Source organism: Limanda limanda, chromosome 4 (genome assembly GCF_963576545.1).
Source record: "Limanda limanda chromosome 4, fLimLim1.1, whole genome shotgun sequence".
In the NCBI taxonomy this organism is placed as follows: domain Eukaryota; kingdom Metazoa; phylum Chordata; class Actinopteri; order Pleuronectiformes; family Pleuronectidae; genus Limanda; species Limanda limanda.
The window spans coordinates 19,274,760-19,287,642 of NC_083639.1; the positions used below are offsets into that span (position 1 = coordinate 19,274,760).

Genomic DNA, 12,883 nt, shown 5'->3' on the forward strand with positions numbered 1-12,883 from the left:
TAAACAAATCTAGTCCTTTAATCCTAGTTTCAGTTCCTGGGTCCTTACAAGACCTTTGGAAATGCACAATAACGTAGTAAATGATTGATGATTTTCAAAGCAGATTGGAAGACTCCATGCATTGGATGTATCACTGACAGATAGAGGAAGTGGCTGTCATAGAGAAATCCTACTATTGTTAAAACAAAAAGCCAGCCTGAAGGACAGCACAGAGACTGTGATCATAGTCTCAGGTTCCAGAGCAGACAAGACTCAAGGTTCAGGCTGAGCAAAGAAGCCCATGAGACAGTCCAGCAGATAGTGGCAGGATGTAAGATGCAGGCTGAGACAGGGACATCTCTGCTGAGACATACCACCCAAAGCGGTTGAGAACAACAGAGATAAGATCCTGTGGAACCTCAACTTCCAGACTAACAAACAGCTGCAGGCTAACCAACCAGAGACAGTGGTGGTTAACTAGGAGCAGAAGAGGGCTGTGGGGATAAATGTTGCATTCCCAGCTCACAGCAGCACCAGGAAGTAGGAGCACAAGAAGACCGAGAAGAACAACTGAAACAGATGTGGAGGGTGAAGTCCTAAGTGGTCTCTGTAGTGGCAGGAGCATTAGGGGCTGCTGGGGCCCCCAAGTGGGAGAGGGGCTCCAGCGGAATCCAGGTACAACATCTGAAGCCTCAGTGCAGAAGAGTGCAGTCAGTTCTGTGCACAGCAACACAAACTCAGGACCAGCGCTTAAGAGAAAGAGACTTTTGCATATATACCGTGCAATATAAATTTATTAGGGCCCGAGCACTGATCAAAGGTCAGGGAGGACCCTATTGTTATTGTAAGGATTATTATTATTATTCAGGCAAATTAATTGGCTTTTTGAGGGCTTTAACATGCTCAACTTCTTACCAAAATTTGCAGAAAGTTAGAAAGTGGTGAAAATTGACGTATTCTGAAGGAATTTTCAATAGGCGCCGCAAAATGGCTCAACGGTGCCCCCCGAGACCCCTGGAACGTGTTCACATTGACCGGTCTTCACAAAAATCGATATACAGGTGTATCATGACCAGACAAAAAAAAAAGTATTTAGGTGCAATTGGAAAAACACAACAGGAAGCCTGCTATCTTGCATTTAGTGGCCATTATGGCCATATTCCACACTTTTACTTTGATGTACTTGTACCAGGGTTTTCATCGGATCAACTTCAAATTGAGATGAGTGTCATCACAACAAGATGGAGATAAAAACTGTTCGACTAATTTTTTTTTTTTCACACGGTGTGACCGTGGCGTGGCGTCAAAGTTTGATTACACGCCATTAAAAGACGATGTTCTGTAACGCGGTCATATATGGACCATGAATCCTTTGATTTCAGTCTTCCTAGATCAAAGGAAACTTTATGTCTTGCAAAGGTCACGTCTCTTTCTCTCTCAGAACTGGTTATTTTTGTTTTTTCAGACAAAAAGCATGCTTCAAAATGCATGTGCTCGGGCCCACCCAGTGCTGCTTTGCAGCCCTAGAAATTTTAGTTATTATTATTATTATTATTCAGGCAAATGAATTGGCTTTTTGAGGGTTTTACCATGCTCAACTTCTTACCAAAATTTGCAGATAGTTAGAAAGTGGTGAAAATGTACTTATATATAGAAATATAATAGGACACTGTTCACTGTTTTGCATTTAGCATTTCACTTTTTACTTCACTTTTTATATCTTTTATCTTTTTTTATTCAGAAATGTTTATGTCAAAATAAATGTTACTTTGTATAAATATTGGTAAAAAGTGAGTAAATAAGAAGTAAGCAGTGAGTAATTATATACTGGTTTCCTATTTTTTATTGCTCTCCTATGTATGTTGTATTTATTGCGTTTTTATGTTTCTATGTTCATTGTATGCACCAATAACCAGAGCAAATTCCTTGTATGTGTAAACGTACTTGGCAATAAAATACTTCTGATTCTGATATATAAATAATATAATATATTTATATAAAAATATAAAAATTATATATATATATATTATATTTATATAAAGACAGAGAAATGGATTGTTATATATATATATAAATGAAAGAACAATTTGATGGAATCCACACAGTGGGACAAAAGCATATCACAAATACTATAAAATAGGAATGTTATTAATTACTGGGATGTTGAAAAGAATACCTGGAGTAATATCAATACCGACAAAATTAAGATGTGATGGCTAAGGGATGAAAACTTCATTGATTGTAGAGATTGCCAGGCTGCCTCGGGCCTGATACCCATAAAATATATTAAAAAACTCTCATAGTTTTAGTTTTATACAAAATAAGAACACATAATAAAAAGAAAAGGAGTTGAGAAATTAAAAGAAAAAACACAGAATGGAAACAGTAAGTCTTCATCCTTTGAAGCCTTTTCTGCCAAAGACATGAATGATGTTTGTTTTGCTTATCATACATATGTATATGTGGTATATGTACTATATTTGAAAGAAGAGAGTGTGTTTCTATATTTTTATAGTGTGTCATTTTTAAACTTGTGTGTTCGTAGTTGTATGTTTCCCTTTGCGCTGTTGGTGTGTATCCTCCGTCAGTCCTGAGACGAGTGGAGCTGCTGTGTCCTGTGTGCAGCTGAACAGGCAGTGACCTCACGGCGCCATATTAAAATACTCCCTCCTCTCCGCCTGTGAGATCGTAGCTTAGCAGCCGCAGCTAGCCGCCAGTCTGCTTTTCACATCCACAAGACTGACAGAGGGCGACGACGTGATGGAAATTGACTCGCTTCAAGAGGCGCTCAGAGGTCACTTCACTTTGTTCCCGCAGGTTTTCTCGTCGTCGCGACCGATGCGTCTCAAGTGTTCTTCCGTAGATGTTGTACAGTGACAAAATAAACGGAATGGAGCTCGCAGGCTAACGTCGCTAGCTGCTTCTCAGAACTAGCTTTAGCTTATGCTAACCGTACAGGCGGTTTGGCGGAAGCAGCGGTTAGCCGTCTGTTAGTAACGTTGGCCCACCACGAAAGCTCACTAAATATACAGATATTCTCTTTATTACATCCACCTAACGATTGTGTATTTATTCTCTATTTGCCACTGTTTTCTCACGGATAGCGGTGGCTGGGAGGAAGTAGCTGCTCACTGTCACCGGCTACTGAGACCGTTTGCCGGCTACGCTGTTGCGGCTAACTTAGTGTGCTAGCCAGTGTGCTAAACTGAGGCTAGTTCCAGCTGGCTAGCAAGCGACCTAGCAAGATTGTTAGCAGCTGTAGCCCACTACGTTGTGTAAATAACTAACGAGGCATTATGATAGCCTTGAACCCAAATGTGTCCGTAGACGTGCGGACGAGCTGCGAGTGTTTCGCTTCAGGAGGAAGCCACTGCAGGTGTTCAGGGCTTTACAGCACACTTCTCCAAACTGGGGCTGAAGCTAAGTCTAATGATCTGTTATCCTCTGGTCTGACTGTAACATTATGTCCATGTGTGTTTGTGTGGTCCTCTCTCTCTGAGCAGATTTCGAGAAGAAGGCAAAGAAGGAGGCATGTCCTCTTCTGGAACAGTTTCTATGTCATGTTGCCAAGACTGGAGAGACCATGTAAGTGAACATTGAAGGAAGGCCTGATGCAATTTTCCAACCTTACTACTACATCTAGTCCCACTATAACTGCCACACACAAGCAAATACACGTTTAGTTAATTCTGGGAGGAGTTTTTATTATTATAAATGTAAGGATAGCTTATTTAGATGAGCAGTTCAGGAGTAATTTCATATTTCCTTAACAGAACTTCATTTCATTCTAAATGTGGTGGTGGACTGTCATGATGCGAGTGTCACTCCTTTGATGATATTTGCCTGGCTTTTTAGCTCTATATTTTGTCCCGTCTTCTAATGTTGTATTTCAAAAGCCCCATTGTGTTTACACTTGTCCTTTAGGGTGCAATGGTCCCAATTCAAGAACTACTTCCTGTTTAAATTGGAGAATGTGATGGATGACTTCAGAGCCTCAGCACCTGAGCAAAGAGGTCCTGCAAATCCCAACGTGGAGTCAATTCCATTTGAAGATATGAAGGAGAGAATTCTGAAGATAGTGACGGGATATAATGGGTAGGTGCCGAGTTAAATTAGTACATTTCAATAGAGCAGTTTATACTAAGCTGACTGGAAAAATTGAGCTGTCACACTGAATGCGTTTGGTTCCCCATGATAAAGACACTCTGTGGATAGCTTTCCTGTTTGCTACACATATGTGTAGTCTACAATATAGAGTGTTAATTATGTGTTATGACTGCTGCTTTTCTAGCTCTGAGTGAATGGGCTGAAACACTCACATGTAGGAACTGTCACAGCTGGGCCAATTGAGGAATGACGTGAAGTCCTCTCTCTATGTTTCTCCCTTGTAAGGGAAGTTTTGCTTCCCCTTTTTTTTTTTTGTTGTTGGTTTTCCATCAACTTGTTTTGTTTCTGGGTTCACAACCTCTGCTTCTACTTTTCATTACAGCCAAGAGTGATAAAACGATAAACATAATTATCATGATAGAAATATCAGACATGGTCGATACTTTGATAGAACTCATTTTATTCATGTTTTTACAGAGAACAGGAAGAGGTAATGAGAATAGCGCAGAACAGAACCAATCAGGTGGCTGTAGACGAGTTACAGCCACATGCCACATGCCAGCTTATGTTGATGCACACAACTCTAAGCGTAGGAGTAGCAGCCGGTAGCAGCACACGTGCTCATGTTTGGGCTACTGCAGCCGTGCACACAAGTACTTCAGGAGTGGGAGCAAGATTAAAAAACAGACAGAAAATGCTAACAAAAGCTTGAGCGACAACATTACTTAAGAAGACAGCCCAACAGACACAGCCTAAGACTCAAAAGACAAAGACAATGTTGAAAAGAAGGGTCTGAGGAATTGGGTAGTGTGGAGATAGTTTGGCTAGTTAAAGGCCAAAAAGAAGCTTAGTAATGTGCACTGCAAATTGTGTCGCAAGCATGTTCCCACAAAGACCGGTAATACTGCACACTAATCTTTTTTACCATCGGAAGCTAAAATGACACAAATAGTGATTTGATTACATATCGTGATATATATCAATATCGAATGAAAAAAATGGCCGTCATACGATATTTTTTCCATATCACCCACCCAGGTGCACAATATAGCTGTTAGTATTACAAAAAAGACAGATTGAACTGTGATAAGTGGTGCTCCATGTGCCATGCATTAACACTCTGCATGTCAGTATATTTGGCCAATCAAATGGAGCCTTGCTGCCCTAGATAATAAATTAAAGATTATACAGATCATTGACAGGTTTTTTGTTTGATGAATCATTGTCATAAGGAGAGTAGACAGAAAATAGACAATTGTGAGGCAGCTCTGTCAAATCCCATGCCACCGCCTCTTCCACCGACTAAATTCTATGGTGGGAACTTCTTGTGATCAAGTTTATCCAGGGTTAAATTAATCACTCTGAGCGGTTGATTATATAAAAAAACGTTGATTTGTTTAAAATGACGCCACAATATCATCACATAATGATCCATACTTTTCTAATGTGTTAAATCTTTCTTCAGAGCAGCAAGCAAGTTCATCAGCCATCCTGATCGATCCTCACTCTCTTACACACACACACACACACACACACACACACACACACTGTGATCAGACACGTGCAAACTCAAACTGGGTAAAAATATGGTGGTGTGTGTGTGTGTGTAAAAGAATTATAAAAAAATAGACATTAAATAGACACACCCCAGTGTCTGCATAGACTACTTACTCTATGGGGTCTATGTTAGCAGTGAAACCAAAGCAGAAAGACTTTAAAGGGTAAACTTTGTTGCAATAGAATCCAATACAATTGAAGTCAATGGTGTCCTCTTCATCAGAGGTAATAAAACAGGAGAAAATATAATGTCCCTCCATACTGCTTGTGTGGTGTCATCAAAGTGGCTACAAGCACAGACGATCATATTCGACTCGAAACAAGGTCATTTACACCGGGTTTTAAGCCTAAAAGTCCACTTCCAGTGTTGAAGAAGAGGATGCCACTGACATCAATTGTATTGGATTCTGCTGCAACAAAGTAGACCCCTGAAGTTTAACTGCTGAAGTGTTTTGTGGACTTAATTCAGCCACCCCTCCCATCGGCATAGTGGCTAGTAGATGAGGGAATTTTCATTTTTCGGTGAACTATCCCTTTAACACCGCTTATATATCGCTCATATAGTCAACGCAATATTCAACAACATTATCGCATGTTTCCCTAATATCGTGCCGCCCTACTTTACAGTCACTTATCCAGCTCCTGCTGTGTTCTCACTAGGGTTGCATAATTCCGGGAATATTCAAAGTTGGAAACATTCCATGGGAATAAACGGGAATATACAGGAATATACGGGAACTAACAGGAAATGTTGTGGGTAATTTATACTAACTGTATTTACCTTGTCATATACAGACATAAATATAAACATTTTGTTTTGTCATAGGCTGATTTGAGCCCTGAGGAAACTTTGGGCTCTTGACTATATGCTTCTGCATCTTTGTGTCATTCTTAACATAGGTCTTTGCACAGTATTTGCAAATGTACACAGCCTTTCCTTCTACATTGGATTGGGTGAAATGTCTCCACACATGAGATAGTGCACGTGGCATTGTTCTGTAGAATAAGATGAGAAAAAAGTTTGTAAAAAAACACTAATGCAATGCCAGAGATATAAATAGTTAGCCAAACTATTGGAATCGTCTGTTAAAATATTTTACAATTGATGGATAAATGAATGGATGAACAATCCTCAATCAGCATGCTAATATATTTTGCCCAGTAATATCATCGAAATTTACCTGACTAGTCCTGCACACTACAGCAGGCCTCAATAGCCCTGCTGTAGTGTGAAGGATGCTGGGAGTTATCTGTGCATGTGATGGAAGAATGCACAGTGGAGGGTTGAAATTCAACATGCAGTGTGTGCTGCATTCCAAACATCTTTTAAAATAGAGTTTTGAATGATGTTTTTATTGCTCAGCGTTTTATTTGCGTATTCATTTTTTTTCAAAATTCCCGAGCTTAACTTCCCATGGAAAGTTTCCGGTAAATTTCCGGAAACTTTTTGCTTCTGCTGACTTAATACTTGGGTGACGGGTGGAGAAAGCCCCAGAAACTCCGTGTTGGAGTTCAGTGCATGTCTGAAAGCAGCTGAGACGAGCAGATGAGTGAGATAAGATACAACTTTATTGATCCTGGAAGGGGATATTCTGGTGTACAACTGCTGAGTCTGACACCATCTGTCTACAATAAGACAAAATGAAATGTACTGCAGGGGTGTAGATTGTGGAGTCCTGATGGCAACAGATATAATGGACCTGTGATCACTCTCCTTCATACTCATTCGGGGAGTAGAAATCGACCTGAACGATACATTTTGTATTTGCTGTGTATTGACTCTTTTGCACTTTATTTTTAGAATCCCGTTTACGATCCAACGCTTGTGTGAGCTGCTTACAGAACCGAAGAGGAACTACATAGGAATAGATAAGTTTCTTCGGGGGGTGGAGAAGGTACGTCTAAACAGTGGTGGATGCTATTTCTTCTCATATAACAATGACACTTTCTGCCACTCATTTTTGCTCTTCTCGTTTTGCTCTAGAATGTAATGGTGGTAAGCTGTGTACATCCAACCTCAGAGTAAGTGACATGATAATGTAAAATGTGATGATAACTTATAATGTTGAAGTTTGGGAATGATGTATTCTATTGGGTTGAGAATTCTGTTTTGTTTACCAACGTGCAGGAAAAATGGATGCAGTACCATCAATAGAATGAATGGTGTGATGCTCCCTGGGAACACATCTGCTTTTACAGAGAGGTTCGGACAGATTTTTTCCTTGATTTTAACATTTGTACATTTTATATAGCATTGTATGATAATTTTGTTATTTATATTGCCTTGTCCCACTCTTTTCAAAACAAATCTCTGTCTGCTGTGTATTAGGAAAGTCAACGGTCCAGGAACTCCGCGGCCGCTGAATCGACCGAAGGTGTCTCTGGCACACTCACTAGCAGCTAATGGTCTGCCAGACAGCACAGACAACAAAGACCTCGACACAGAGCCAGACGACGACAAAGACTCCGGGTATGTCAGGAGCCACAACACAGCTACAAAATGAATTATTCATCTTCAACATAAATAAACTCATTGGAATCACCTGTGTTTCACCTGCTTCTCCTTTCTTTTGTCAGTGAGGTTTCGGCATCTGAATCCTCCCCCGGGAGCTCGGTGAAGAACAAACACCCAGACACAGAGGAGGACATGGAAGCTGAGCAGCAGGAGGTGAAGAGACTGAAGTTCAGCAAGGATGATGATGATGAGGATGATGAGGATGAAGAGGAAGAGCAGGACGGGGACACACTGAGGCCCTCGCATGCCTCCTGTCTGTCAAAAGAGGCAGAAGCCATGGTCCAAGAGGAGGAGGAGGAGGAAGATGAGGAGAAGGTCGGGTACAGCAAGGACAATGAAGCTTCTAGCAGTGCCGCTTCTACTGAGGACCAAGGCAGGTTTTTCTTCCCCTTACACGTTCATGTCTTTTACCGGTTGTCGGTTAATGGTATGTGAGGCTTCATAGTTTTGAAAAGCTGGGTTCATAGTAGGTTATGAAAAACAAATACTACAAATGCACTGGCTTTAATGTTGGCATAAATATAAACCACTGGTAGGATAGGAATACAGGATGATGAACCCAGTTATTCTCAGTGGTAGATGTATATATCTCAGCAGTTTTAAAAAAACGAAATTCCAATTGTAATGTCGAGTAGTAAGGGAAACCTCCAGAAAGGCGAGGGTGAACACTGTGTTTTACACCATCTCATCTGATTAGGATGTTTTCATTTTTAGGTTTTGTTTAAGTAGCTTTTAGGGTTTTTTCCTCAGATCTGAAACATACATTAACACTTTCCCACTAGAGCCAGTGAAGCATTAGCAACATCACTTGTGTACAGTGAGGACAATGTGACAGGGCATGACATCAAGCCATCATTACCAGTTGGGCTGAAAAAACAATTGTTTCATTGAAATTATAACTAATGTCACTTACTCTGCATCGCTAGGTATGTTAGTATTTACATATTTATCTACGGAAAGTAAACACACCAGTACACCAGGTGCAGCAACCAGGAATGAAAAGTGAATGGTGACTGTAGATAGCTGGTAACAAAGCTTTTATGATTTGAGCAATAATGTAATCTAACCAACCTCTTCATTGAGAAATTTGTGCGAAGCTGTAAACTGTGCAAAGGAAACCTCTTATTTGGTGCATTTGTTATTATGTAGAAGTATTGCAACAATCAGAATTTACATTTCTCTCAAAATCATACGGCACACCATTTGGGAACCACTGGCTTAACCCATCAAGACCTTAGGTGCAGAATAAAGATGCTCTCTAAAACAATACTTTAAGACCTGAGGGTTTTCATGCGATTACAAATGGCAGCCCAGTCTCCTTGATCTACAGCCTGGGATAAGTTTGGACTTAATGACATTAATGACTTAATGATGTTTCACATATCACAATTAGTCTCTGAGGTGCAGTATGGTTAAGACTCGCTCTTAACAAGTGATTTCAGTGTTATAAAAGGCAGCTGTATGTTGTAGTTCAGTGGGATTTGTGCTGTAAAAACAAGCACAAGTTCAACTGTGACTGTTTTTTCTTTCTTGCTGTTGTGGGGAAATGTGCTTCAGAGCCTAAAGATCAGCACAGATGTTTAAATCCCCATTGTCTTTATTTTAGTATCTTATATCAGATGCACAGACTGACGGTAGATTCTAGGACTAGACTTGATGCATTTACATTAATGTGGTTGCAGTTGAAAAGCTGTCTTCGTACTGAGGCATAGATGATCTTAACACTCAATGTTTCCTCGTCATATTCTGGACCTAATTACTTGTGTAATTTTAATTAAATCTGGCATCTGTGCAGTAATAAAGGGAAACGTGTGTAAGAGTAAATATTAAAACCAAAAATACGTAATACTATATCATCTTTCTTGTCACTTTGTTGCCTGATAAGAAGGCAACCAAACCAGTCCGTTAATTCTCCTGAGGTTGATAGAAATTACAAATAGCCTTAAAACGATTCATACCCAACTGTGATTTAACACTTTTCCACTTTTCCTACACAGAACCTACGAGCAGCACGCATGCCGAGGTGTGTGCAGGCTCGGGTGAGGGGGGGGGGAAGGCCGAGCGGGAGGTGCCCTGTGGCTCCCAGGACGAGGCCAGCGACATGGATCAGACCGAGCAGCAGGCACCTGCAGGCGTCCTGGAGAGCCCCGAGACCAGCAGGGACAGCGAGGAGAGCAACAGTGACCCAGTGAGCAGCAGCAGTAGCAGCAGTGGTAGCAGCTGTAGCATAGAGGATAGTGCCGAAGCGACCAGGGAAGACGTTGCTCTTGCTCCCTCCAGCAGTACAACTGAACCTCCCACAGAGGGCGCCATGGAAAGTGCCACCTTGAACACTGGGACCACCGATGAGCCTATGGAGCAGGACTAGACTGCAAGGTCCCCCCCCTGCAGCCGTGTGTGACCATAAACCAGCTTGTTCTTGAATCCAGTTAGACTCTCACTGGGATTGAGGATAACTGCACCTCGTACGCAAGACGAACGCCTCGTCCCTCTTTTGGACACTCCTCCAAAATGGCTACCTGGCATTTGATGTGGGCATAGAAATAAATTTTCATTTGAAGGTTTTTTTTTTTACTGGAATATTTTATTGATCTTCTTATCTTGTATTTTTAATTTTACCCTTAAAAGGGGTTTGTTTCGGCAGCCTCGAGTTAGTCGGCTGGATTTTCTTTTGTTCTTTCTCGCGCTCTATGGGTTTGTTTGAGTGCTGTGGTGGTCTGGTTCTAAAGCCACTCTCTCCAGCCATTTGGGACATCGTGACACGATTGGTGGTGTAGGTCTTGTACCCTTTAAGCCCGGTGTACCACACTACCAGGATCAGAACAGAGCCATACCAGCCCTCACTATTTATGAAATTGTTCACTCATGAGCTACAGCCACCATTTCAATTCCTGACTGAAGCACATGTAGAATATTCTTTAGTCAAGCAATGACCTTAACCTAACCCCGCACCGCACCCCACCCACCACGACTATGTTGTTACTCCACCAAGCCTCCACCAGGCTGTTGATTGTTTTAAAATTTACCTCCATCAATGTGAGATGCAAGACCTTTTTTTCCAATGTGTCCTTATATATTATTTTAACCACATTTTTGCAAAGATACACTACCAATCCCTCTGAACAATAGTATGACATGCTACCTTGTAGAGATGTCCTCTGTAAAATTATATATTTTGGATGCATAAAACCACCATAATTTATAAAAAATCATTTCAATTCAATGAGTTCTTTTGGAGTATGTTTTTTTTTTTTTTCTGTCTGCCAGTTGTAGTTTCCAAAACCAGCTGTAAGTACAAAGATGACCTCTGCTTTCTTTGTATCGTGATGTCACCATGTTGTTTCACCGACAGATATCCAGAGCAGTTTCTGGTTCCAGTTCTACACCTGTTTTCTGCAGCTGTACTTTTTGATATTTAGGATTTTAAATTTCTGTAAAGTAGATTTTTGTAGATTGTAATACAGTATGTGTTCACTGCCTTTGTGAAACCATATATAATTGTATAATTTCTGTGTATACTCTGAATGCTTTTGCTTTCAATGCGGTATTCAGAATCAGCAATAAATGTTAACATTTTTATGCGTGGTGGTCTTGCTTACTTGCACACAGCATCTCATTTATCTGCAGTATTAGTTTTAATAGTGTTATATTATGCTGGACACTGCTGGATACCGTAGCTGTCTCATCAGTTGTCAAACAGACATTTTGACTCCTAGCTGAAAAGCACATGTGTAACTAATGACTGCAATTGTGATTGTTATGCAGGAACTAACTTCCAGTGAACTGATGCTTTATACAGTTTCACTGGAACAGCAGCTGGGACTCGTAACAAAGCAGATTCTTTGATGTCATTAGAACGACCAGTGCTTCAGAATATCTGCCATGAAAAAGATATTTTCAGAATTTCACATGCCTGTTCCATCATTTTTTGTTTTGCAACAACATACTGGTTTTCCAGATAATGATACAAGTTAATCAAAGGATGTCCAACTGGACCACTGCCCCTTAACAAATCTATCCATTATCTATACCATTCATCCTTTGTGGAGCTGGAGCCAATCCCAGCTGACATTGAGCTAGAGGCAGGGAACACCCTGAACAAGGTGCCAGCAGATCACAGGGTTAAAATATACATAAACAAACATTCACACTCACACCTATGGTCAATTTAGGGTCAACAATTAAGTGCCATCCAACACCACCATGCTGCTCAGAATTTCTTTCTTTCTCTCTATATATATTTATATATATGATATGAGTCAAATCTGCGATGTTAAAGCAGCAGAGAGAAGACACTCAAAATACATCAGTAAAAGTAAACTTGCAATATTAACACTAGGAAATATAACACTAATTAATTAAAGTTTGTATTAACGCATTCAAAAATAAGTGAATTTTCAGTCACTTTCAATGTGAACACACTTAAGACTTGGGAATTGGGACCTAAAGTACTTCACTTGTCTGAGATGTACTTTGATTTCACAAACTGTTGCAGAAGTAACATTCCATAAAGGTAACAGCCTTTTTTTATTATTAGCTGCACTTGTTTTTGACAAGTTATTTCCCACATTAATCCTCCTGGAATAATTTGTCTGGATCAGTTTTGATCTCCAGCAGCACACTACTTCCCTACAAACATAATATGCAGTACAATTACATGCACTCACAGAAATTATTTGCATTTGAAAGAATAAAGGTTTGTTTAAGGCTTTTCTCTCAGCGTCT

The 12,883-nt window shown here is 40.4% G+C and overlaps 1 protein-coding gene across 1 annotated transcript; it reads left to right on the forward strand.

Annotated features, from left to right (window-relative positions):
• The first annotated feature begins 2,670 nt into the window (after positions 1 to 2,670).
• Positions 2,671 to 11,735, forward strand: ppp4r2b (protein phosphatase 4, regulatory subunit 2b). Its single transcript, XM_061070169.1, has 9 exons — positions 2,671 to 2,773; positions 3,483 to 3,564; positions 3,904 to 4,074; positions 7,445 to 7,538; positions 7,628 to 7,665; positions 7,772 to 7,846; positions 7,973 to 8,113; positions 8,221 to 8,531; positions 10,156 to 11,735. Exons 1-9 carry the CDS (start codon positions 2,740 to 2,742, stop codon positions 10,524 to 10,526), a joined length of 1,317 nt encoding a protein of 438 aa, XP_060926152.1. The 5' UTR covers positions 2,671 to 2,739; the 3' UTR covers positions 10,527 to 11,735.
• Positions 11,736 to 12,883: the final 1,148 nt, after the last annotated feature.

What these genes read in the sequence shown, in the direction of transcription:
- ppp4r2b (XM_061070169.1), top strand. Translation starts at nt 2,740, where the DNA reads ATGGAAATTGACTCGCTTCAAGAGGCGCTCAGAG. An exon ending in GCCAAGACTGGAGAGACCAT is followed by an intron (nt 3,565 to 3,903) that starts GTAAGTGAACAT and finishes CTTGTCCTTTAG; the next exon opens with GGTGCAATGGTCCCAATTCA. An exon ending in GACGACGACAAAGACTCCGG is followed by an intron (nt 8,114 to 8,220) that starts GTATGTCAGGAG and finishes TTCTTTTGTCAG; the next exon opens with TGAGGTTTCGGCATCTGAAT.